At 36.5% G+C, this 26,138-nt stretch overlaps 3 protein-coding genes and 1 long non-coding RNA gene across 4 annotated transcripts in view; 3 read left to right on the top strand and 1 right to left on the bottom strand.

Annotated features, from left to right (window-relative positions):
- The window catches only part of LOC143919146 (uncharacterized), a 1,208,594-nt gene that overhangs the window by 478,434 nt on the left and 704,022 nt on the right, over positions 1 to 26,138 (bottom strand). The gene's annotated exons all lie outside the window — the stretch shown is intronic.
- The window catches only part of LOC143919153 (uncharacterized), a 229,710-nt gene that overhangs the window by 62,128 nt on the left and 141,444 nt on the right, over positions 1 to 26,138 (top strand). The gene's annotated exons all lie outside the window — the stretch shown is intronic.
- LOC143919113 (uncharacterized) overlaps positions 1 to 26,138 on the top strand; it is a 213,940-nt gene that overhangs the window by 94,976 nt on the left and 92,826 nt on the right. The window lies entirely within an intron of this gene.
- Positions 1,359 to 25,379, top strand: Elys (AT hook containing transcription factor 1 homolog). Its single transcript, XM_077441239.1, has 32 exons — positions 1,359 to 1,752; positions 3,277 to 3,409; positions 3,482 to 3,777; positions 4,681 to 5,072; positions 7,602 to 7,751; positions 7,831 to 7,975; positions 8,869 to 8,985; positions 9,068 to 9,241; positions 9,310 to 9,500; positions 9,586 to 9,910; positions 11,915 to 12,095; positions 12,173 to 12,298; positions 12,374 to 12,535; positions 14,110 to 14,221; positions 14,294 to 14,594; positions 14,673 to 14,817; positions 14,911 to 15,125; positions 16,317 to 16,396; positions 16,472 to 16,849; positions 18,310 to 18,425; positions 18,495 to 18,615; positions 18,685 to 18,782; positions 19,116 to 19,196; positions 19,510 to 19,749; positions 19,823 to 21,068; positions 21,891 to 22,642; positions 22,714 to 22,916; positions 23,083 to 23,253; positions 24,514 to 24,686; positions 24,770 to 24,833; positions 24,912 to 25,029; positions 25,110 to 25,379. Exons 1-32 carry the CDS (start codon positions 1,551 to 1,553, stop codon positions 25,258 to 25,260), a joined length of 7,359 nt encoding a protein of 2,452 aa, XP_077297365.1. The 5' UTR covers positions 1,359 to 1,550; the 3' UTR covers positions 25,261 to 25,379.

Raw genomic sequence — 26,138 nt, 5'->3', positions numbered from 1 at the left:
TTTTAAAAGTTCGTGGAGCAACCGAATTCCTAATATTATTAAACAATGGACCGGACGTTTTAACTAAAACTACTCATAAAATAAAGCTTTTAAGACGCCGAACTATGCTGAACCGAATGCCGACAAAAGGCAAAAATAAAACTTTCGAGACTGTCATTATATAAATTATGACGTTATATATTGTCATTTTTGATCCCTTTGAAATAAATTCTTTACAAATATTTTCGTTGGAAAGGGAAACTTTCCGCAAAATAAATAATATTTTATAATATTTCCGACCAGTTCGGCTCTCGTAAAGTAACCATTTTTTTCATGACGGCACTGTGTTTATCCGCCCATTAAGGTCTGTTCATACCTAGTCAGCACGTACCGACTTCAGCAGGTATCCGGCCGTACGAAAAGTATTCTTTGGTACATTTTGTACGGGTATATTCATACCAACCGTCACGTTTACGCCACGGCAGGCTTACAGCAGTACCCGACATTTCCTGTTCATACCTTACAGCAACATCCGTCAACGTAGCGTATCCGTTTTTTTGGCCATCGTGGAAATATACACGCGAATTACGTGCCACGAGTCTGCCGCTTTGCTGTTTTGGACCAATTATCGATAGTGACAGTTGACAGCTGTTCAATCCTTCGACATAGTTTTGGCGCAAATATTTAAAAAAAAATTCTATTTTTCACGGATATATTTAAAAAAATTTTGTCCATCATCCACAAGCTCCTTATACAGTGTCCAAAAGTTCGGTTTTTCTATTTTTTAATATGGGATGCACATCAAAACGCCTCCGTGCTTTTTTATTGCCTTCTTGAGTTTCTTCTTCCAAAAACAACGCGATTATACATAATTTTTCGTTCGATAAACGCCGAAACATTTTTGCTCACTTGTATTCTGACGCGTAGCTACGAATGCACGTGTATGCATTCATATTGCAAGTACTCGACAATACGACTTAAGCAATATTGCGCCGTATCGTCATGGCCTCTAATGTATAAGTAAGCCGATTTTGCCTTGCACTCGGCCAAATTGCTGTAAACGCGACGTGACCGCGACATGTAGGTAGATATGAATAGAAATGTAATAAAATGACACATTTGAGACGGAGTCGTGTAATGCTGAAGCCGTGCAGTGCTGTTAAGTATGAACAGACCTTTAGTCATCACATACTACTACTACAGAATTAAAATCCTTTTTGATAATTAAACCCCGTCTACCTGCCTATAAATTTTAGCGACCTTTGAAACATAGCATTGGGTAGATTATGAAGTGCTGACTGCTTAGAATTTATCAAGGTCCAACAGAGTAGATTAAAAAGGGTAATTAAAAAGCAAGGATGTGGTAGCCGTGTGTCCGTTTGACGTTTGACGTTTGTCAGGTCGCGTCAGTGGTTTGTAAGAGTGTGTTGGTAGGAGTGTGGCCGCGTGCGGTTCGACGTTTGAATATCAGTTGTCGGCTGTCACTTGTCACTCTTTACCCTTCACTCGTCGGCCAATCGGAGTCGAGGCGAGGCTGCGCCCCTGCGCCCCTGCGCCCCCGCGCCCCCGTGATGGCCCCCGCCAACCCCCTTCGTGCGGAGAGCAAGTCGGCGAGTGCGAGTCAGCGGGAAACGGGAGAAACGGGAGAAAAGCCCACTTCCATTCCCGTTCCCGCTCCCGCTCCCGCTCTCCTCACCAACGCCCACACCACCCACCTGCCTCTCGCTGTCACTTCATATATCGAAAATAACCACAACGAAGATCATCACAACGGTAACCACCCAACTCCCACACTTGTTACATTATTCATACACATATATATATATTTACATACACCATTCGTTCGCCTGTCACCGCTGACGTATTCACTCCCTTTATGCATACGCAAATATGATAACCCAGTATACGTTATTCAAATTCAATGTATACCACTCGCTGTCAAATTCAATTCAATTCGACTTTTTAGGTTATGTTCAAATAATCCGGTTCGATTTGTAGCAAGTCGCTCATGTAGTCGATTCATTTTGGGAAATTGTCATCATTGAATCTTCCGAACTTCCGATAGAAGAATCAGGCATAAACTATGTACATATATATATCACTATTTTCATAATTGAATGTGATGTATGAGTGGAATTTTGATCTTCTCTCTCTTCCTTTGATCTCTTCCATTTGGACCTTGCAGGGATGTTTTGTATCTGTGGCTGGTTCTTATATAATATATTGGTGCAAGACATTCCCTACTTTGTATTTTATTATTTGATATTTTTACTTTATCTGCTATTATTATAATGCTATTTTTTTATGATTATGTATAAATGTATTTTTTGTCTGTTTACATATATATTTTTATTTTTCTCATTTCTCATCTCTATATTTTTTCGACTATTGTGGCACAATAGAGTCTTCTGCAATGCCACAATGGTCCTAACTTAAAATTAAAATAAAATATTTCAAAGATACCAAAATTGAAGAATTGACAAAAATTAAAATAAAAACACCGAAATTTCCAGAGCTGTGGAGTCAGATCAAAAATTTATCGACTCTGGCTTTATTTTATGATTCGACTCTGACTCCGACTCCATATTGAACAATTCTAGTAAGATCGACTTTTCTTGCCGACTTTTAAAATTGACGTGTTACCCAATTTATTGAATTATTGGTAATGAAATGGGTATAAATAAAAAGTAAGTACATTAATAATATTAATAAGTTGATGAATTTCATACACAAATAAATCAATGGGAAAAATGAGAATAAGAAAAAGCACGAGACGGAGGAAACAATCGGTAGCTCGAAAAGTACCTGCGATTCAAAGATTTTTTTTTTATAATATAATTTAAAATCATGATTTTTATAAAGAAATAATTTGATTTAAATCTATTAGTGGATTTAGTTCAATAAAATTGGAGACTAGTTGACACATACCGTAATACTATTAATTAAAGAAAATAATAATAAAAGAAGTCTGAGTTGGTTAATTTTTTACGACTCCACAGCCCTGGAAATTTCGAAAAATGATTTTAAAACGTCTCGATCTGAACATATGTAATTTGCACTGCCAATATGTTGAGAATTAGTAGAGTCGAGTTCTGGCTCTTATGGGTAGGAAAAGTCTTCTACATCGAGACTCCCTTTTACACTCGAGAACTCAAAATTTTTAATATAAAGTAAAGTAATTGAGAATGTTACCTCTCGAAATCTTTAAAAATTGTTTTGTGAGAAAAAAAATACACGTCTTCACTAAAATGTCAATAAATTCACCCGTGCAGTAATTCTTATACTACTTCCTTTCAGACGGCAACACCATCATCGGTGGTATTTTACAAGACACAAAATACGCATGGCTCTCAAACGGCTCGAAATTCACAGTCATCAACGTCAACACCGGTCAGAAGATTGCGGCGTGGACATTCGGAGCAGCACTACGGTTGCTATACACACCACAAATACGCAAATATACATCAACGAACCGAACCTCATGAACATTTATCAATTTCAGCGACTTCAAAGCGAAAATAACATGCGTATACGAGTTACCAGTACCTCTGATAGAGAACACGATGCAATTGCTGATCGGTCTCGAGTGCGAACTGATCGGCGGCATGGTTTGCCTGTTCCATTGCAACGGATCCAGAGTCTTGCGCGCGATTCAAGTGGACTGTCAAGTTATTTGCATGCAATATATAGAAGACATGCCCGGAAGTCCGTTGGACTGTTTCGACGGTGCCGTTCTGATTGGAACGCACGGCGGAGCCACACTCATATTAGATTTAAATAGACAAAGTTGTACTGAAGGTACATAAGTATATTCAGATGAAATCTCACAAGATTTATCACCGATGGTGTCATTCAAAGGGTTTCCATTTACAAAATCCTTTATTCAACCACGCAGCCTATATAAGAGACCCATAATTTTAACATTCAACATATGTAGATGCGATAATTCATGTATTTTCTTATATTACCATCATATACATATAATATCGCAATTCTGTATTGTGTGTCTGTCTGAGATAACGCTCGCCGTATTATAATCGTCGTTTCGAATATACGAATACAACAACAAAAGAAAAAATACTTCTATATATACTAATTGCTACCAATGTTTCCTCTTGACAGAGAATTTACCGCCATCTATTGAAAATTTATTTAATTAATTAATTTTTCTATTGATGTTTTATATTAAACAATTAAATATAAATTTTAAATTAAATATATTTGAAAGGTATTTGAAGTACAAGTCGAATCAATCTAATAAATTAATAAGTAGACATTTAAGATTCAGGTCGCCGATTGAGACCTTAGAACACGCTGCTTTAACTAGCTTTTATCTTTTCTCAAAAGTAATAACATTACTAATAATTATGACAAAAAACGAGAATGTTCGTGTTTGTAGACATTTGAATATTTTTGATTTTCAAATGCTTTTTATTATTACGAAATTATGTTCACAATACATCTTATATCTATTTTATAATAGCTACTGATCCTTTTCTATTTTACAATTTAATTTAATTTGGTTAGTAATCATAGTATTATATTATTCTAATGTTAATGTACAGCATAATAGGAAAAAGAGCTCAAAAACCTATAAATTTGAATATGGGTTTCCGGAAACCTTTGGAAACCTACTGAATGATGGCACTGCTAATATATATTTTACGTACACATTTACACTAAACACTATTTCAATTACAGCGATATTGAATTCGACGGGTAGTAACGAAGCCACAATCAAGGACGAACTGAACGTCGCAAACTTGGTAGTCTTATCTATAGACAATATAGACCTCATAGTGGAGCAGAGAGCTATCGCCCGTCGGAAAGACCACCACATAGCCGTTCAGATAAACGAGGGGTGCATACACAATCTGCAGTTCATCTTGCACAATCCCGACAACACCATCAAACACCAGGTGGAGCGGGAGAACGTGTATGTGACGTCAGTCATGTACGTGCCGCAGCTGATGAGCGTCGTCATCGGTCTGAACATCGGCGCTTTCCAACTGTGGAACTTGATCACTCTCCAACTGGAGTTTACGTCGCGCGTCAACGGAGACGGTTTGCCGATCACGCATCTCGCCTTTTTGGTAAGTTTTATATTATGTGTGTATGTACTGACGCCGTCCTCGAGTTCAGTTCTGTTTTAGGTCTTGAATTTAATATTAATAAATGTGCAATTATGAGCTATGGACGTGTACATTCGCTCTATTATCAAGGATATTGCATCAGATCCGTTTTGTTGGAGCGTGTGGAGTCTATGGTTCACTTTTGATCCTCAACTCACATTTCGCAACCACATCAAGACAGTCGCTGATGTTTGCTTTTGTCTACTCAGATTTATCTTGACATATGCAGGGTTATTCTCCAACCATTTGTCTTCTCGCTTGCTTTTCAACTCGCTTGTGAGACGTAAGCTAGAGTATAATGCTTTTGTGTGGAATCGGCACGAAGGAAATTACTCTCTAGTGATTAAAAAAGTGCAAATACATTTCTTCCTTTCCTATATAGGAATGAGTATGGGTATTACCCATATCTCCACCCTACTCCTTTCCTCTAAAGAATGCTTGGATATAATTAACTTGAAATTTGGAGGAACTTCTCATTAATTCGTTTTGTTCTCCAGCTTCTACATTGTAATACGTTATACTTAGAGACACGTATTTTGGGCATCTATTTTTTTGACAATTTTAGCATTTTCATTTTTCATTTTAGCGTTTAGGGCATTAAAAATGTTCAATTTTAGCGCCTATTTTTATGAAGAGTTTAATTTTAAATAATAAATATTTCGATGAATTTTAATAAAATTTATATACATATATACAACTTAAAGACAACACAACAATTGAAAAATAATAGAAAAATTAAAAAATGTTTTGGAATTAAAATTACAATGAATAAAAATACAAAGACAAAAAATATGAATATAAAAATATAGTACCAATTAAAATTTATTAAAACTCAACATGCAGCATATTTCTGTAGATTATTTTTTGAGATTCGTGCGACGATCGGTAACAATTATATTGTATTTACTAAAATACCTTTCAGCATCCACACTATTGACAGGACACCAAATAGATTTTAGAGCTGCACAACCAAACTCTTCATATTTAATTTTTGTTGCCATCAATAATAGCAATATATCCGGCGTGGATTCACTTTTTATATTCTATATTAATTGTCTAAAAAAGTGCTGATATCCTTCCAAACATTGAGCCTCTGTTAATACATTAAACAATGGCAGGTCTCTAAAAAACAAAACTGTTTCTTTAACATTAATATCAGATTTTGAACCTGCCACAGATGGATTGAATAGTTTACTCAATGTTCGGAGGAATAGATTTGTCTCATTTAGTCTTGAGTGCGAGTCTAGTTTTAAGACGCTTTTTTGAGCAGCCTTTTGGATACACAGCTCCAACTGTCTTCTTCTGTTTACAGTAGTAAACAAAAGCAGTTGCTTGGTTTCGACAGGAAAAACACCGTCTATGGTAAACTGCAAGCTCTGTTTTATCCCCTCAATTTCTTCACATAATAAATGGGCAAAGGGATAGGAAGACCCTTCTAAATTGTCTATTAATCTTAGAAATTTGATGAAAATTTCACTTTTGTTTGTTATTTTAGCATCTATTCGCATATTTTACGAATTTAGCATCTATTTCGAATTTTAGCATCTATTAAGCATTAATAGCAAAATGCCCAAAATACATGTCTCTAGTCATACCTTTCGTTGCCGGAACAGTCGGGACTTTATGTCCCTAATAATTATGTGCGTGGTAGACATCATCATTTGATGGTTGTACCTCCTGGTTGTTTATCGAATGGCTCCTATTTCAAAAGCTATCCGACTTCTTAATGAAATCGTTACTGCCGTGCCTGAATGTGATATTTTCCCCTTTTTATTTTTTCTATGGAAGGGCCGATATCTATACATTCTATATCGATGATTGTGGCGCGTTAGAAATTATTGTACACAATATCCAGAGCTTACCTTGTAAAGAAATATTGTCAAAAGGGAGCACTCGTATTTGTAGTGCCGGTGGAGTATCATTATTCATCACTTCGGTTTTGAAACTTTTTCAATTTTTTGAGCGCAGACACATAATGGCACACGGCACGTTTTTATGTTATTTTTTAGATTTGCACATGTAAAAAACGCAAGCACGCCTAATCTATGCAATGGCAATCCAGCCCAAAAATCACCCCTCGAGTGTTTTCGGTGATATATTGACATAGATTTGACGGTGGTCGATAATGATGATTCCCATATTTGAAGAAATGTATGAGAGAGTTATCGTATGAGAAACTTGTACAGTATAGTATGAGAAACTTGTCGAAATAATAGGATCGTTCGAATTAACAATGACATGTGGATACGCCCATCACAGCTGGAGTCTACCCAGGCAAGCCATACCGTACGATTTAGTGTGTCTGCGCCAAGGAGTCTTGTGAGTCGACGCCTATTGGTTGTTTTGGGAAGTTCTGTCGTGGAGGGTCGAATGGCATAGCACTAATTTAGTATAAAACATGTTGAATGCAAGCTACATTTACAACTTCCATCATCTGTGGCCTGTCACACACCCAGTTTTTATATTTAATTGTATCTTGTTCATCTTCAGGAACCTTGCGATGATCCTCGTGCATTTTGCTACATTTGGATTGTACACTCGGTGTTGGATAGACTAGATGAAAGTTTTCCGCTAGCGACGATGTATTCGTTAACGTATCAAGAAAAACAAATGATCAATGAAAATCAATATTTATATCAGGTTCTTTTATTTATTTTTATTATTATTATGTACATATACATATATGAATGCAATTTTATTATGCTTGTATTTGTTTCAGCATTTTCTATCTTGTAATTTACGCTTCAATATGGAGCTTTCGTGCCTCGATGGGTCGAATAATTTTTCTAGGAATTTCACCGGTGGACGTTGCATTAGTTGTCAATCCTTAATAAAAACTACGAATAAAGAGGATGCTGATGAGTGTAAGTTTCAATACAGAGTGGCATTGACAGCCAGGGCAAGCCCACTACTAGACCTGCCAGTTTTGAAAGTATATATCATATTGGATTTAAGACAGCCGAATACACTGAGCAACAACAAAATTGCTGGAGTGGAGACTAATCAATCGTTACTAAGTTTGACCCACTTAATTGGAATATGATGATAATTTTTTTTGGTTTGCTCTCGTTTATGAGATATGAGCGTTTAAAAATAATGTGCAATTTTTAGTGTTTTCGGTTTTTGTAGTCTATAATTCAAAATTTAGCATTGCTGTGCTAAGAGTGAGTATTGGAAACAATAGTCAGATGTTTTTTCTATTGATTGTGCTTTAAAATACGTATAATTAATAATCTAGTGAATTTTAAATGTCAAAAATTCAATTTTTTTCTAAAGCTATTTGTATTTTTCAAAATATTTTATATTTCACTATATTTACAAAGATTGGTTTTCTATTTGAATATTTTTTTTATCTAAACGTCTGTCTAATTGTCAGATTAGCCATCAGATTTTGGAGAGCTGTATCAATACTCACAATTTAATCTTAACTTTTCGTTTACTTTCACATTCCTATCTAGACGCGTGGGCAGTCTAATGGCCTCTCAAAACTGAATAAACAACAACAAACGTTAAATCAGACTCAAACCACCGGCTAATTGTGACCTATTGATGTAATTACATATACAGTCGTCTGTTACTATCGATATTACGTGATAACTACATACATATCACTACTAAGCTAACATTTCAGAATTGAGTTTGATTTTTTAATTTTTAAGCTCGTGAGAGTAGACTCACCTTAGCTGTCAATGTTTTTATATCGAGTAATGCTTCATCATGAGAAACCTCACTATAGTAAAGTTCAACCGTATTTCAGATGTACTCAACATTTGCCAAATAGTATGGGAGTGTTGGACCGTGAGCGCCATTTCTCCTGTTCAATCCATGATGATATTGTTTGATATTGATCAATGGTATAAAGAGCACATGCCAGGTACAGAATATTTCATAAAATATATATATATATATATGTACGTTTCTATGTGTACGATTTTAACATTAACCTTCTTTCATAGACTGTTCAATGTTACAAACAAACAACTACATGTCCGTAGTCAATCTGGGGGACACGCTTTCTCACACGGCCAGTTCTTATTTATGCGACGTGAAGATCAATCCCGAAACCTTGACTTCCTATTTCTCTGTTCAGAGATTAGAGGAGCATTTCTATCCGAACGCTCTCGGATACGGTCGGTGTTGCACGTTTAATTTTGATGAAATCTTTTGTTCCGTTGATAACGTCGTTTTCCTTTTTTAGAATGTTTTTGTCTGACTAACACTGATATTACAAAACTCTTGACCATGGGCATTCAAAGGCAACTGTTGGCTTCGGTCAATCAACGAGGGCCGTCTATTTTGCTGCATCCGACCAAGATCTTTCAACAGTGTATCAATTCAGGACTGACTCCCACATGCGTCGAACTGCCCCCGAGTTTAAATATTCCTGAGGTATTTTAACATACATTTGATGATACATCGCATTTCATATATTACAATATACGTATAAACTTATCATTTTTATTATTATTTTCAGTCAACGCAAAGGCAAGTGCTCCTTTCTATTGCGTTAGAAGCTCGTCTCATACAATTCTTGGGAAAATGCGCGTGCGACTGGGCTACTGGCAGTCACACGTCCATCGGTTGCACTCTTCAGCTGCTGTTAGATTGGTCGTGGAGCCGGGCGTTAAGCTTGAAACAGAATGGAGACCGCGTAACGGTCATGTTCTTCAATCACTCTGGAGAAATGCCCGACAGGAACACCATCCAACAGTTGGATAATTGCGTACGGCAGCTCGGCCACATCGCATCGTTGTACAATATTATATTAGAGAAATGTACCGCTTATATGTTGCCGGAGAGTAAGTCACACATTTTGTTGTTTAATCCTTTGGCTGCCAAATGACGATATATATTTATTTGCAGCTTAGGCCAAGACTGCTGAACGTATCTTAGTGGTTAGTGGTTCAATCCAGTGTTACTGGCCAGACATTGGAATACATATAAACATTGAAGTAGAATGGGTAGAAGCGCTCTTAGCTCCCAAAAATGTTGCTACAAAAACTCCGTGCAAACGGAGATTTCGGCTCTTTTGCTCAGTTGATTGTTAAACTCTGTAGCAGTAGGATCTCTTTGAAATAGGCTCTACTAGTGAAATTGTGTGGTAGTATTAGTTCGACAAAGTCCGAACATCTGTATGTGCCCGTGCGTCCCTGAACGTCAAGGGACGATAAGGGACGATCACTTCCACGAATTTTTTTTCCTCTTTTGTCTCTCTTCTGACTTTCCGTCTCTCTCTTCGATGGCTCGCTTTTAAGCGATACTTTTGTTAGGAATGACTATTCTATACATTATACTTCAATGCATATAAGTGACTCCAGGTCTATCATTTCCTATTTGCCAATTTATCTGATTTCATTTTTGAAACGGTTCCAAACAAATTGGCAACTCTATCAGCATTTGTCACCATTATTTGAATATAATTTTTAATTTATAACATTAATGTTATAAATTTATATATATGTGGTATACATCCTGACAGATGACGCTGTTCAGGACCACGGTTGGGATGTGGCGGGTGAGGTGGAGACCAAACACGTGCGTTTTCAGTCATGTTGTTTATTGCGATGATGATACATGCGGTGGTTTGACGACCGACCGCTCGGAGTACAGGTCTAACTGCTACTGGCGGTTACATATCTGTCTCTTTCATCCCTCACCCCACAATATACTCTTCCTCAGCCATGGCGCATACATCAGCCTTTCATTCAATTCCAACCCTACATATATATTTTTAATTTTTATCAGGAAGGTTTAACAGGTAACCCCAATGCGCCTTCCTGGCCAGAAACATTGTACATTTGATAAAAGTTAGCATTTACAGACGTCTATGGTCAAATTTGTAAATTTACAGCATTTTATACAATGCAGCGAAATTAGAATTTGCTGAAAACTCGTGATTTGCGAGAAAATGAGTAAGGTTGCTAATTTGTTGGAACCGTTTCAATGAAAAACAGATAAATCGGCAAACTCTGATAGGAAACGATCGACCTGGAGTGACAAATCCAAGGTCTGGCCAACAGATACCAGTGGGATTTGAACCTGTGACTGGTAAGCTGGTTAGGTTTAGGTTAGGACGTCTATGGTCAAATTTGTAAATTAACAGCATTTTATACAATGCAGCGAAATTCGCAATTGCTGAAAACTCGAGATTTGCGAGAAAATGAGTACGGTTGCCAATTTGTGGAACCGTTTCAATGACATTCAGATACATCGGCAAACTCTGATAGGAAACGATCGACCTGGAGTGACAAATCCAAGGTCTGGCCAACAGATACCAGTGGCATTTGAACCTGTGACTGGTTAGCCAGTTAGCATATAAATTACATATGTAAAAATTTAGCTGTAGGTGTCGTCTTAGGGTAAAACCTGTAATGTCATCACATTAAATCTAAAAATGTTAATTAATAAAAAGTACGAAAAGGATGACGTGTTTTCTAATCACTGGGTAGGAGTCCTCGATTCAAGGGTTGAACATATTTTATTATTTAGTTTTTTATTTGAATACAATCGCTAGTAATGATGCAAATTTTACTGGATATTTTCTATAACACGTGAATGAAGCTACTGTATACATGTATTTGTAAGTAAAAACATGTCTAGACTAAATCTGCCTACATATATGTAGATTAAATGCGGTTTAAGATATCTTCAAAACATTGATACTACGGCAAATAATCGATCTGTTTGGTTATCTTGGTAACCTTCAAAATCTCTTACCAAACCAAAAGGATAATATAAAATATGAGTACTGTTTTTTTTTTTACTTTATTTTTTTGATGTATGTAAATTAATTTGTATTACAGCTATTAAAGAAATACAACAGCGACAGAAAGTCATTCAAATCGTCGCTCAATACTTTCAAGTAATACAGTGGTTTTTAAATGTCGGACTCTTGCCAGAATTTCACTTTGATCGGCTGACGGATAACATCAACGATAGACTTCCGTATCCGATCGATTCTCTTACGGAATTTTATCAAAATAGGTATTGTATTAGTTTTGTTTAATCGTACATTATGTTGTTTTTGATATTTTTTTCTTGATATTTCGTTCATATTTTAGGCGTCTTAAATTGCATTGTTTGAACGGAGAAAACCCATCAAACGAAGATCTGTCGAATAAAAGTTGCAAACTGCTATTCATCGATCAGTTCATAAAATTAGAATGTGCCGAGAAGACTTTGAAAAAGTATTCCTTTTGATTTTTTACGACTTTTGTTATTGTAATGTATTTAAATATTAATTTATTTATATTCTTTTTTAGCATGTGGATAGAAGATCAGAGTACAATAAATGGCTTATATCCTCCACCGTCATTGCATTCCTTATTGAAAATCTATTTAATTCCCGAAATAAAGGAAGAACATAAACATTCATTGCTCTTATACACTTTGATAGATTACGCTATGATTTTCGACAGCGAAAGGTATTCGTATTTTTCTCATCTATTATCAATAAGGGTTAACATATCCTCATCATTAGAAAAAATATCCTAAAAACATTGTTGATGAATTTTAAAGACACAATCTCCGCTATCGATTATACGAATACGATATATCGCAACGTAATAGTAACTCATTGTAATAAGTTGTAGCGAGTATCGAGCCTTCTGTCACCTGTGACAGTTCTCTTCTAGCAACACTGATGCATGCCTAAGAGTGGCAACACAGACCAACCAAGTCGTAATATGTACATGCGATCAGATGGTTGTTTCGATTATGATTATTAATTATTAAGTACTTTATGTATTTGTGACACTGTTCACCCGAGATTTATTTTTAATTATTTACGGTTCAATCTAGATTAACGTTTTTAAGAAAAATTAACCATATACATACATGTTAGTTTTTTTTGGGAAACAAATTATTTGGTTAGTTTATAATTCCAAAAGTGGTCGGTGAAAAAATGAAAAATTTATCAGTAATTAATTATAAACTTGATCAGTAACTTATTCTAAATAATCAGTAGAATATAATAAACGATCAGTAAATTATTCATTTTTGGTTCAGTAAATAATTCTTTTTTTTATCGGTAAATAAATCCTTTTTGATCAGAATTTTATTTAAATACTGATCAAAAAGGATTTTCTATCAGTGAAATTATAATTTTTGGTACAGTTGAAATTATAATTATTGTCCATTCCCACTCTCCTCATGGTCCACACACCGTAATATCCACCCAAACACTTCGTAATATATATTTTTTTAAGTTTTATTTAATCAATATTTTCACAAAAAAAAAAAATCTTAGCAGTCAATACTTATTTATTTAAGGGTCAGGTTAGGTTAGGCTAAGTTAGGGTTGGCCCTATTCATTTAAGATTAGGTTGTTAGGATCGGTATTTATTAATTTGACGTCAGAAGCAGCAAACTCGAACGTCAGTAATACGATATAAACGTAAACGTAAAAAAAAGCGAGGGGTGAGGACCGAGGGGGTTGAAAACGGAGAGGGGGGAGATTATTAAAAGAATGTTGCTTAGTGGCAAAATTCATCAGGATTTTTATACTAGGAGCCATAATGCGAGGTTCGGTGATTACTAGTCAAATGTGAACCGGTCACAGGACAACCGGTCGCTCTAGATCGGTCACGAGAAAACTGGTCACACCCGAAAATTGGTTACGAAAAACTGGTCACACCCAAAAATTAAAAATTGGTCGAATATGACTAGTAGTCCGTTTACCTAATGCGATATGGCAACACTGACGATTTTCTGGCTGTTAAAATGAAATGATAGTTTTTAAATGATATTACTGATGATCTTATAATAATCATCGACCGTTTCATTTTATTATCTGATCAGTTTGGATTAATAACTAAGTATATGACGACTGATCATTTAGAATACTCACTGATAATTTCGAAATATTTACCGACAATTTAGTTTATTTTTGTTGATGAAAAAACTGAATAAATTACTTATCAATTAAATACACGCCGTTTTTTTTCCATGTATTTGTATGTTGTGGATTTCTACACTATTGTGTTTCAATGTATTTCAGATACGAGAATGTAATTAGACGGTTGATGCAATTCCCGACTATGTTCGGTTTGAGCAACACTGCTATTAAAGTTACCCAAGCTTTTTGGCATTTAGACCATCGAGACTTTCAAGTATGCATTATTTTATACAATTCAGTGTATGATTGATGAATATTTCCATTGTAACATTTCATTCCCTCGCAGCTTGCTCTCAATCAGCTGCAGTGCGTCTTGGCCGGAGGCTGCCTTTCGCAATGGCAGCACAACGTAGTCCTATCCTCACTTCTGGTGCAGAAGAAAACGCAATCAGCACTTCAATACCTTCACGTGCGCAAACCGTGCCTGTCTAATGACAACGACACTAAGATTTACGACGACTGGGAAGCTTGCAGCAACTTGTATCTGTCGCGCGGTCTGGTCTACGAAGCGTTCAATTTGAACAAAGACGCTATGAAAAGTTTCCCCCCGTTTATAAAAGAGGAGAGGTTCATTGTCTTTTTGACCGGTAATATTCATCGTCGACATATAAATTGAATAATTTTTTCATTTAATTTTGATATACATTTTTAATTTTATTTCTTAGGTTGTAAAAAAATGGGATTACTTCCCAAAGTGTTGTCGCTTCCTTTAACAAATTTCGAGGAAAACATATTCGTTAAATTCTTAAAAAGTATAGACGATCCTTATTCGAGTGACATTTTAGTTATGTACTATTTGAATAGATCAAGGTTCACATTTTTGTTTTATTATTTGTTTTAAATACATATATACGTCTAAATTTGAGCGTGTCGTTATCGTGATTCGACGTTGAAACGTTTCAGATACATCGAAGCGCAGAAAGTCAACGAGGAGCTAAAACGGCTCAACGTGAAAAATCAACTGCCGTACGACGAGACCAAAGACTTCTCCATGAAGAAGAAACACATATACAAAACGGAGACCAGAGATCAATTGGTGGATCTGTATTGTAAAACTTTACCACCTATTACAAGACAATTAGCCAATTTTGCCAGTAATCATCCTTTAAATCGCAAAGGTTAGTTTTTTTACATTTAATGTCTATTTATACAATACGATCGATATTACAATTATGTATTATCGATATTACTAGTGTTATTCCCATTGAAATTTCAACGGGTGATTTCGGAAACACATTGACACATGACTTCAAATAAAGTTACAATATGAATAGTAATAATTAATCGGAATCGGAACTGAAACAGAAATCGGGAATCGGTTGTGCCAATTAAATTATGCAATAAAAAATAATAAAACCCGAAGTCAACATCGAAGTCGAAATCGGAATCGGGAATCGGATAATATGAAAAGTACGTACTTTTACATCGCGTGACGTAAGCAAAAAGATTTATGAGCTATGTATGTTTAATTTACAAAACACAATACCCATAATTATGTATAAACAAACCCCCGTCATTGACCTCGCAACCTTGAATATCATAAATTACATATATGTGGGATGAGTCCTGATAGATGACGCTGTTCAGGACCACGGTTGGGATGTGGCGGTTGAGGCGAAGACCAAACACGTGCGTTTCCTATCATGTTATTTATTAATACAATGATACATGCGGTGGTCTAACTGCAACTAACCGTTATATCTCTGTCCCTTTCATCCCTCACCCCACAATCAGTCATAACATACTCTTTCTCAACCATAGCTCATACATTAGCCTTTCTTTCAATTCCAACCCTACATATATGTAGATCGCAATTAAATTATGTGCTATTTATAACACTTCCTTTATTAGCCGCAATGGTCTATTGTTCTAAAGCGCAGTCGAGCAACAGATCTGCTCGGGTTCGATCCGCGGTCCGCGACTTCGAATTAATTTTATTTTTCAAATATCGTTAAAATATAAATAATTTTAATTCAAAAATACATATTTAATTGTTTCATATGAAAACCAAAAAAAAAAGTGTTCAAAACCTCGCCGAATAAAATTATATATGACGAGAAGAAAAAAATTTCAATTAATGTTTAAAAAAAAAGGCCATTTGAAATTTCGACGTTAGCTTCGTCGCTAACTCTCTGAACTCAGGTATACCTATAAGAGGATATTTGTTAGTACCCACGAGGGTACGTGGGTTCGATTTCGAATGAATTTATACAAAGTTTAGGCTTTTTATCGATTCATTATAATGTTCGGCTAACGCTAGGATACACACACAGAATAGCGTCTTAATATATATGTATAATTTATTACAGCGAGTATTCCAGCACCGATGACAGTGAGCGTTCAAGTAAACACCCCGAAAGCGGCTCTGTATAAATCTACAATCATACAAGTAAACCATCTCAGATCTATGCTATATAATATGTGTAATATTGCAGACCGATTATAATATTTTCGATTCACACAGGCTTCGATAGACAAAGCTAGCGAAACGTGGTTGGATAAGTCGTGCGTTGTCCGAGGGATTAAAAGGCTGTATCAAGTCGAAGAGACACCCTTCCTGTGCACTCCGAAATTGACCAGATCCACTCCGGCGTTTTGTGAAAAGATGATCACGACGCCCGAAGAGACGCCTACGAAGAAGTCGAAATTGGATACGTCTGAGACTCGCAGTCCGACAAACGTCGAAAATATCAGTCCTAAGTTGAACCGTGAGATCAAAGTGTTGCTGCACACGCCCACGGTCAAAAGACAATCTAAATGGAACGCTAATAGTATTAGCAGTCAGTATTCCAACGAAACTATGTCTCTACAACGGGAATCGACTCCGCAAAGCATTCTCAAGGTATTAACATTTCAACATTTCCATTATTAATTAAACAATTGCTAATTTCGTGTTCTTCGGCCTCTAGAAATACAGCGATTTATGTAGTAAAAATGCTACAATGTTTATTATCAATTGTCTAGGAAGGCGCATTGGGGTCTACCTGTTAGGCCTTCCTGGTATATATCTAAAATAAAATAAATTACTGGTAAAACACATTGATTGAAGATTTTTTCAGGCGAAGTGGCATTTTCGATTAAAAAACCGCATTCAAAATTATATTATACAAGCTGTATTACCCGGCTTCGCTCAGTATTTATAATATAAACCGCTTAAACATGACTAATCTAATAGTAAACATTTTATTAAAAAAAAAAATTTTAAAATTAAAAAAAAATCAAAAAATAATAAAAAAAATCTAATTTTTTTTTGCCTTCTAAGGCTTTGCCCTCGGCGCCACCCTGAGCCTCTGCCTTCTAGGGCTTCGCCCTCGGTGCCCCCCTGACGCTTTGCCTTCTAGGGCTTCGCCCCTCTGCGTCCCCCTTAGCTATTGCCGTTTAGGGCTTCGCCCCTCTGCGCTCCCCTTAGCTAATGCCTTTTAGGGCTGCGCCCCCTTCGGGGCCCCATGCGGCTACGCCCCCTTCGGGGCCCCATGCGGCTGCGCCCCCTTTGGGGTCCCATGCGGCTGAGCCCCATAAAACTGCGCCCCTGGCGGGGCCCAATGAAACTGCACCCCTTGCGCCCCCGCTCGGACTTTGAATCCATTGAATCGAATAATAACTTACTGGACAAATAATAAAAATACTGACAATCTACATATAAAAATACTTGCACAAAATTATTTACCAGTTAATAAGTATATAAATCAGTTAGTTTATTGAACAAAAACGTGTAGTGATAAATTTAAAATAATCTCGATATTTTCAAGATTGTAATAAACGATTTCTCAAGAAACAAGAATCTCGAATTTTCATAATAAAATATTCTCGAGAAATGAGAATCTCGAAATTTCACAATAAAATATTCTCGAGAAATCTCGAGACGAGATTTCTCGATCACAACCTCTAGGTGCCATCCCTGAAATTTTATGTAGAATGCGGGCGATCGCCATGACACTTTTAAAAATCGTCAAATTACGATGTTAATTGAATAATATGTTACTTAAATGATCAATTTACTTATAAAAATGTATCCCATGTTGTTTATTGTGTGTTTTTGAATGCATTGTGCAATTTTTAACAATGCACTTGCCCATCTTGCGAGTAATATAAACAAACAGAGAAGTTTTTATCGGACATACATCAAGCACTGACGCCAAAACTATTTGACTGTGTCTGTGGACATTCCTCACTTGACAACAACGCCTGAAGCCACTTCTATTATTATATAACATTTCTCTGATAATATATGTATAAGACTACAGTCCCGATTAACATACTTTAATTTTATATATAAATATAAAGCATTGTGTTTTATTACAGGTGAGAAAACTGAGAGAGCGTTGCATCCCGTCTCCTCTTTACGAAAGATATCTCGCTGAAACCGACGACGAGTTAGAAACGGCCAGTCAATACACTCAATCCGATAATCTTTCTAGGTATTTAAAAGCAATTTCCGTATCCTAGCAACTGATAAATAAATATAATAAATTCGCCTTTAATTACAGGTCTATACGTTTTAAAATACCGTCCAGAAATAACACTCCGTCAGCTTCGTCGGAGTGCACGTCAGACATGCAAGACAGTTTCATAGAATTGTGCAGCAAAAGTAACACCAATAGCGAATATGTAAGTCGTCTCATATCACTTCAATGTTTTTCTATCATACTTTGTGCTAAATAAAGTCGTATCTTTTAGTCTAACAAACACACAGCATCACCAAGAAAGAGCATTCATCATTCGTGTGTTGATGATATGCACACTAAAGAGACGTCTCTCACCGAGCATAGTCATAGGTTTGTATTATTTATTTCACATTATTGCAGATTATTCTTCTTTCTATGACTCACAATATATGATCAAGATCCTGGACTGCTCATATCCAGTTCCAAACCTACCGAAGCCCTTCAAGCAGTCACTATAGCATTCTCAAAGGCAATCTTGACAATATCTCGATATGATCTGTATCAACTATTCAATTCATTCATATTGATCGTTTACTTTTTACTAATCTGATTATTTACTCTTGTATTTTATATTTTTCGATCGATACTATTGTAAATATCTGTTTAAATATGAGCTAGTATGTATTTCTCGATTGTTGGGAATGATTTTAATGTTCTTTTCAGATCACCAAGAAAGAGCATTCATCATTCATTTGTTGATGATATGCACGCTAAGGAGACGTCTCTCACCGAGCATAGTCATAGGTTTGTATTATTTATTTCACATTATTGCAGATTATTCTTCTTTCTATGACTCGCAATATATGATCAAGATCCTGGACTGCTCATATCCAGTTCCAAACCTTCCGAAGCCCTTAAAGCAGGCACTATAGCATTCTCAAAGGCAATCTTAACAATATCTCGATATGATCTGTATCAACTATTCAATTCATTCATATTGATCATTATTTACTCTTATATTTTATATTTTTCAATCGATACTATAATAAATCTCTGTTTAAATATGAGCTAGTATGTATTTCTCGATTATTGGGAATGATTTTAATGTTCTTTTCAGAGCCTCGGTTGTTACGTCTCTGTTTGCCGACGATGCCACATCAGACATAGGCGAATCTGATGAACTCACTGTCCGAAAATCGATATCCAACTCGAATATATCTGCTAATCGTTCGCCGAAGAAAGTCAACGATGACTTGTCGTATATAATGAACAGTCCAAAGCCGCGTAGAAGTCTACGTCTTACTAATATTCAAGAATCGTTGATTAGATCGGCCGAAAAAGATAAAACTATTCAAAGGTTTGCATTTAATTCGTTTTAATATCCAATATATTATGAGATTTGAATGCTTATCAATCTATTATAATTACAGAACGCCTGAAAAACACTCAACGTTGAGAATTGTAACTCCATCGTCGCGATCCAAAACGATCACTACGATGAGAAAGTCGTTTATAAATATTACAAACACGACTGTCACCGATTTGAACGATGAAACGGTTATAAATGATAGTAAAATTGTAAACGAGTCGGTTAAAGTCAGCATCGGATACGATAGTATCATGTCTAATAAAAGTTTAGAATCGTCGTACACTCGGAACATAACGCTTCCAGAAAACATCAGTATATTATGTTCGGACGTTTCTGAAGAAGTTGTGTCGGATGCGTCGTTTACTACGGCTCATGCAGACGACGATATTCTGGAAAGGTCTTCCATCGTAGAAAGTAAAAACACTTCTATGACTTCGAAAGATGCTGAATGTCAAATCTTAGATGAGAGTTCTGTCGCATGTTCTAAATTGGAAGAGGCTTCAGCTTACCAATTGGAGGAAACTTCTGAAAAGTTTGAAATCTCTACACATTCACCGCAAGAATGCAAAGTGGTGGAGGCGGTTGCGAGTGAGGAATCGGACGAAGATACTAAATTTGAATTTCAGATTACGAATGACGTCTCTCTCGGCGAGTCTTTCTCACCGAATAAGAATATCGACAGCGATGATGCTTTGAAAGAGGAGGCTATTATAAAGGATGTTTATCAAATGGACAACGAAGATGATAATTTCGCATACGAAGAAGATTCTAGCGATGGTGAAAATATTAATGCTATTTTGCACATCGATGAAGGCATTGAAGTGGTTTCGACCGAAGAGGTAGAAACTGTTGCCATTGAAAAGGTAGAAACTGCTGCGACTGAATTGGTAGAAGAGGTAGAAGTGGTCGCAACTGAAGACATAGAAACTGTTGCCACTGAATTAGTAGAAGAGGTAGAAGTGGTTGCAACTGAAGATGTAGAAACTGTTGCGACTGAATCTGTAGAAGAGGTAGAAACCGTTGCGACTGAATCGGTAGAAGAGGTAGAAACCGTTGCGACTGAATCGGTAGAAGAGGTAGAAACCGTTGCGACCGAAGAGGTAGAAACTGTTGCGACTGAACTTGTAGAAGAGGTAGAAGTGGCTGCGAATGAACAAGTAGAAGAGGTTGTGATTGAAGAGATAGAGCCTGAAACTGAAAGTGAAGACGTTCAAAAAAGTTCAAATGTTGATAACTCTATCTTGAACTTTTCTACGTCGCTTGCTCATGAAAGTAGTTCTGAAGATTTCGCCAATAAAGCATATTTGGTTTGTAGTATTTTTTACACGCTATTAATTATACAAGGGTCTTTTTTTTAAGTATCGTTTGCACACTTGAACTTTTATAGAGTTATTTTATACCAATAGATAGGTCGCAATAGGCCAAATACGTTGCTAGCGAGGTCTTATGGTTATTAAAAACACAGATCGACTGTCTCTCGTTCGATTTTTCCTATTTCATAGCTTAATTGTTGTGACGGATCCAATAAATCGGTATCCTCCCCCTGTTTCTCACAATTTCTAGTTATTAGAATCTCGAATTTGTTGAATGTTACAAATGCTACCTACGTAACGTATATCTCACAAATTTGCTATGTATCGAAATTTTGTTGATTGTACATGGATGTCTCTATTGTAATCTATGTATTGTTATGTTTAAAAAATTGTTAGTACTTATGAACAAATATTAATCTAAATATATAATAATAATATATGACGTATATGTAATAATAAAAATAAAATGTCGACGCTTTGGAATGACAGGAATGTGTGTTACGCACACAAAAGTCAATTATAAACTTTTATGTGCTTCAGAATTAATTTTCCAGCGAAATTTCATTCATTTAGTCGATCATCAAGTGTTCATCTGTTCAGAAATGGAACAGACTGTTGTTGAATTGTCAATATCATCTCCCAATCCCGAAAGCTTGGATATCACTAAGGATTGTGTAAAAATATTGGTTCGAGACCTGTTTTCTTAGCAACAACGAAATTTTTTAGTTCTTAAAATATGACCTTCGTATATGTCTATAGTATATGTAAAGTATTCCAGATTGGTTTTTATATTTACTTATTCCTTATTCTTTACAGGATAATTCAAGCGCTGTCTTAGAAGTTTCTTCAGTCAATATTGAAAACGAAGATAATAATAGTCAAAATAAATCTGCAGTAGAACCAATTTGTGATTCAAAATCCGACACGTCTATATCCAAAAATATAACATTAGCCGATGAAGATCATAATATACAAGATGTGGTGCGAGGAAAACTGGAAAACAAAGATGACGTACAGGAAACCTACGTCGAAGCTACAACAACGCGTGAAGTTGCTGTTGATAGCGGAGCATCTTCTGTCGTCGTCTCCCCAACGCCGTCGCCGGTCTCCACGCCGAAAAGGCTTCGGAAGAGATCGGCCTCGTTCGCAGACACCAAACCGATGGTGGAAAGCGGCGAAGACGTGACATCAAGTCCACTGAAAAGGCCGATCGCAAAAGCCAAAGGACCCAAAACGCCCGGCTCGACCAAGAAGTCTAAGTCGAACAAGTCTCTGGACGACAGCGACAATGACAGCGTGGCGTCGGAGTACAGCTCGCGACGCTCCACCAGAAGCACATCCAAATTGGACGCTTCGTTCGTGTCCGACTCGTCCATTGAGAGCGAGCATTCGGCGCGTCGGAAGTCTCGTCGGTCCATTCTGGCAACGGTCAAGCCCAACCTGTCGGTGATACCCGAGATGTCGCACACGGAAGACGACAAGTCCATGCTGAACAAGACGAATCTGAGCCGGAGGAAGGATAGTTCGCACAGTCAGATCGATTTGGATCTGTATTCCTCGTCTAGAAGGTATTTTCGTTGTGAAAATTGGTTTGTAAGTACGATGTGGACTTTAATGTAATTTGTTTTTATCATTTTAGGCTTACTAGACATCAAAAGTCGTTGTTGGAAAAGTCTATGGAATATTCTTCCGTTGAAAAAGAAATGCCCAGTAGAATTGTCAGAGGGTCTGTGATCTCCGAAGTCGATGAAAATTCAGATAATGACAGTGGCTCTGTGTCTACGAATTATACGTCTGAAACTCTGGATCCTATTCTGCTTCTGGATAAGAATGATTTTAAAGGTTAGGGCTATTTCTGTACTGTAATATGCTACTACACAAGTCATATATTCAGCATCGCCCGCTATACTATAGAATTGGCTTTTTTATTTATTAGCATATTGAGAAGTTACTGCATATGTATGAATGTATTTTTAATAACATTCTAACATGTAAACATTATTTGCAGGTCAACCTGATCCCGAGGAAAATGCAGCATTAGAAGAAGGTTACACTTTTAGCCGAGAATCGTCCGTCTTTTCTAATCGTCCGGATGTTGAATCTGGTAATCGAACAAAGGAAACCACTCCAGATTCAAGTCGTTCGAAACCTTCCAAAAGATCTATAAGATTGCTTTCAGGTAATGTGATAAGATACACTTTATTTTATTTTTACATATGTAGATATATACCAGGAAGGCCCAACAGGTAAACCCCAATGCGCCTTGCCTTTTATTATATAAATCGCTGTACTTTGAGAAGTGCACGAAATTAACAATTAATTATCCATAGAGACATCTATGGATTTAGACTTGTACATAAATTTTTGCACATTGTACATAAATTAAATTCAGATATTGGTGACATAGTGGGTGGGATGGTTTTTGCCAATTTGATGGAGGAACCGTTTCAACAAATCAGAAATCAGATAAATTGGCAAACTCTGAACTCTGAAACGATCGACTTGGAGTCACATATATCCATGTCTGACCAGCAGCATTAAAGATTAGCATGGGATCATAAAAGCAACCACTGAGCCATACTGATGGTTTATAAATGTAACAGTAATGGTAAAAACTAATGGCTCGTGGACCCAGCTGTGATAGGAGTATTTTCATGTCATTGTTAATTCGTACATTTTTATTGTTTCGACAAGTTTCTCCTACATTTCTTCAAATATGGGAATCACCTTTATCAACCACTGTCAAACTTATGGCAATACAAAGATAAAATATCACTGAAAATACTCCAGGCGGTGAGGTTTTCGAAGTTGGCAAGTTGGCTTTCCTCGTTCTTTTATATTATTCCAAGGCCTGAAATTACCCAGTGGCGTCACTGGGGGTGGTGGCACCTAAAAAATATTTATTAATTGTTAATTGTTATGACTTATGGGAGAGAAGCTAAGTTCACAGTTTTTTCTAGATTGCGGCTCCATCTGACTGAATCAGTTAATCTTCTTACCTTTAGGTACATACATATATACATACACTGATTTCTCTGGAATTCGAACAAAAGCCAATTATGGCTCAGATTTGATGCTATATATAGCTGTACCGGACGGATTTCACGGTCGCTGTATAAATACAGAAAGCTGTATATATACAGAAATCCGTATATATACAGAAATTGCAATGAGGCGTGTGGCCGCTCCAGGACCGTTATACAACGAATATATCGAATTAGCGTTTTTCAATTTTAACAATTTGGTGTCACCACAAAAATGGTGTCATCAGGTACAGACCGCACTCCCCGCACGGGCCTCCTTCATCTCGATATCCTTCGTCTTGAATTGTTGCAAATTTTTAACCAAAATATCTGCCGTTGGATATTTATGTAGAGTGTTTGCTATGTTCTAGATACATTTTTTGATTGGTATTTCAATGAGGTGTATGAATTTTTAGAGATTCGCGAAAGCCCCGTAAAGTCGGCCGGTATCGCTGTCGCCTCCACGTCCATCAGAGAAGAAATGTCGGTGGAGAGTCCAAGTACGAGACTCCGAAGACAGTCTTTCAACAAGGCCGTAGAAGCTCTGAGCACGCCGAGGAAAAGTCGAAGATTGTCAACTGATTCGAGAGTATGATTTCTGATGTGTATTCAATATTATTTACATGTGTTTATAATAAATTCTAATGGAATGTATTGTATTGTATTGTACAGAAGAGCGAAGTGAATACGCCTATTGCTGAAATAGAAGAAGCTAAAACTGACACGCCGAAAAAAGGTTTGATTTTATTTTTGCCTCTTTGTGTAATATATGTATGTAATATTAAAAACATTCGATTTTAATTATTCATTATAGTTATTGAAGAATCTTCCGTTACTCCGAAACGTAGTGTGCGAAGACAAAAAGCTGTTTCGGTTCACGGCGAAATGTCCGTTTCTAATTTGGATGATATCGCTACTCCAGTAGCAAAAGGGTATGTCTGTTCGGTATGAAATAGTTTTGAAAAGTTTTTTGTTTGTTATAAAAAATGATTAATTTCAATGATTTTTTTAGTTCTCGTAAATCTCTGTTCTTCACCCCGTTGTCGAAAGACAAGCGCATGAGTTTCATAGAGAAAGAACAGAAGCAAAAACCGAGCTATAAGAAGAAAACCGGCGTCCACAAAATAGTGGAACCGATCGATTTTGTTTTGAAAAAAGAATAAAAAAATCAATATGAATTGTTTTTGTATGAATTAATTTAAATTAGATTATGTTATGGTGTATATACTATGTATTATTTTTATAATTTGAAAATAAACTTATTAACGATAAATATCTATTGTAAATATTACACCCACACATGTTATTGTTATAAACTAGCAACTATAGTCGATGTGGTGATAAATATTAAACTCAATTAAGGTCTATTCATACTAGCACTGCACGTAGCCAACAGAACGGAAAGTATTGTTTGGTACATTTTGTATGGACACATTCAAGTCTAACGTGGTGTAGACGTTACAGCAGTAGCCGACAAAATCTATTCATACTATACAGCAGTACACGCCACAGTGGCGTATCAAGCAAAACCGGTTTTCTTTGTCCACCGGAAATATTCACGCATGGCGTGATGTCACAGTGGCGAGTGCACGCGTACTAACGAAGGTGCGCATGCGCATATGAATATTTTCAGATACGTCATATTGTGCCGTATCGTCGTGCTCTGTAATGTATAAGTAAGCCGATTTTGCCTTTCACTTGGCCAAAATTTGTCCCAAAGCGCCGAAACTATGAGTTGATAATAGCAGTAGCATTGCTAGGGGAGTGAGGTTTGCACTAGGTGACACCAATTCGACATATTCGTTGTATGACGGTCCTTGAGCAGCTACACGCCTCATTACAATTTCTGTATATATACAGCTTTCTGTATATATACAGCTATTGCGAAATCCGTCTGGTGCAGCTATGTATAGCATCAAATATGAGTCATAATTGACTTTTGTTCGAATTCCTGAGAAGGGCGTTTGATGACTGGGAGGGAGGGATGAAAGCATATCCAATCTCAGATACGCTGATGATACCACTTTCATAGTCAACTCCG

The sequence above is a fragment of the Arctopsyche grandis genome, chromosome 11, assembly GCF_051622035.1.
Source record: "Arctopsyche grandis isolate Sample6627 chromosome 11, ASM5162203v2, whole genome shotgun sequence".
Classification (NCBI taxonomy): Eukaryota; Metazoa; Arthropoda; class Insecta; order Trichoptera; family Hydropsychidae; genus Arctopsyche; species Arctopsyche grandis.
Note: the sequence above shows the minus strand (reverse complement) of the source record. Positions and strands in the feature narration are given on the sequence as shown.

What these genes read in the sequence shown, in the direction of transcription:
- Elys (XM_077441239.1), top strand. Translation starts at nt 1,551, where the DNA reads ATGGCCCCCGCCAACCCCCTTCGTGCGGAGAGCAAGTCGGCGAGTGCG. An exon ending in TAGACAAAGTTGTACTGAAG is followed by an intron (nt 3,778 to 4,680) that starts GTACATAAGTAT and finishes TTTCAATTACAG; the next exon opens with CGATATTGAATTCGACGGGT. An exon ending in CTGTATTCCTCGTCTAGAAG is followed by an intron (nt 22,643 to 22,713) that starts GTATTTTCGTTG and finishes TTATCATTTTAG; the next exon opens with GCTTACTAGACATCAAAAGT.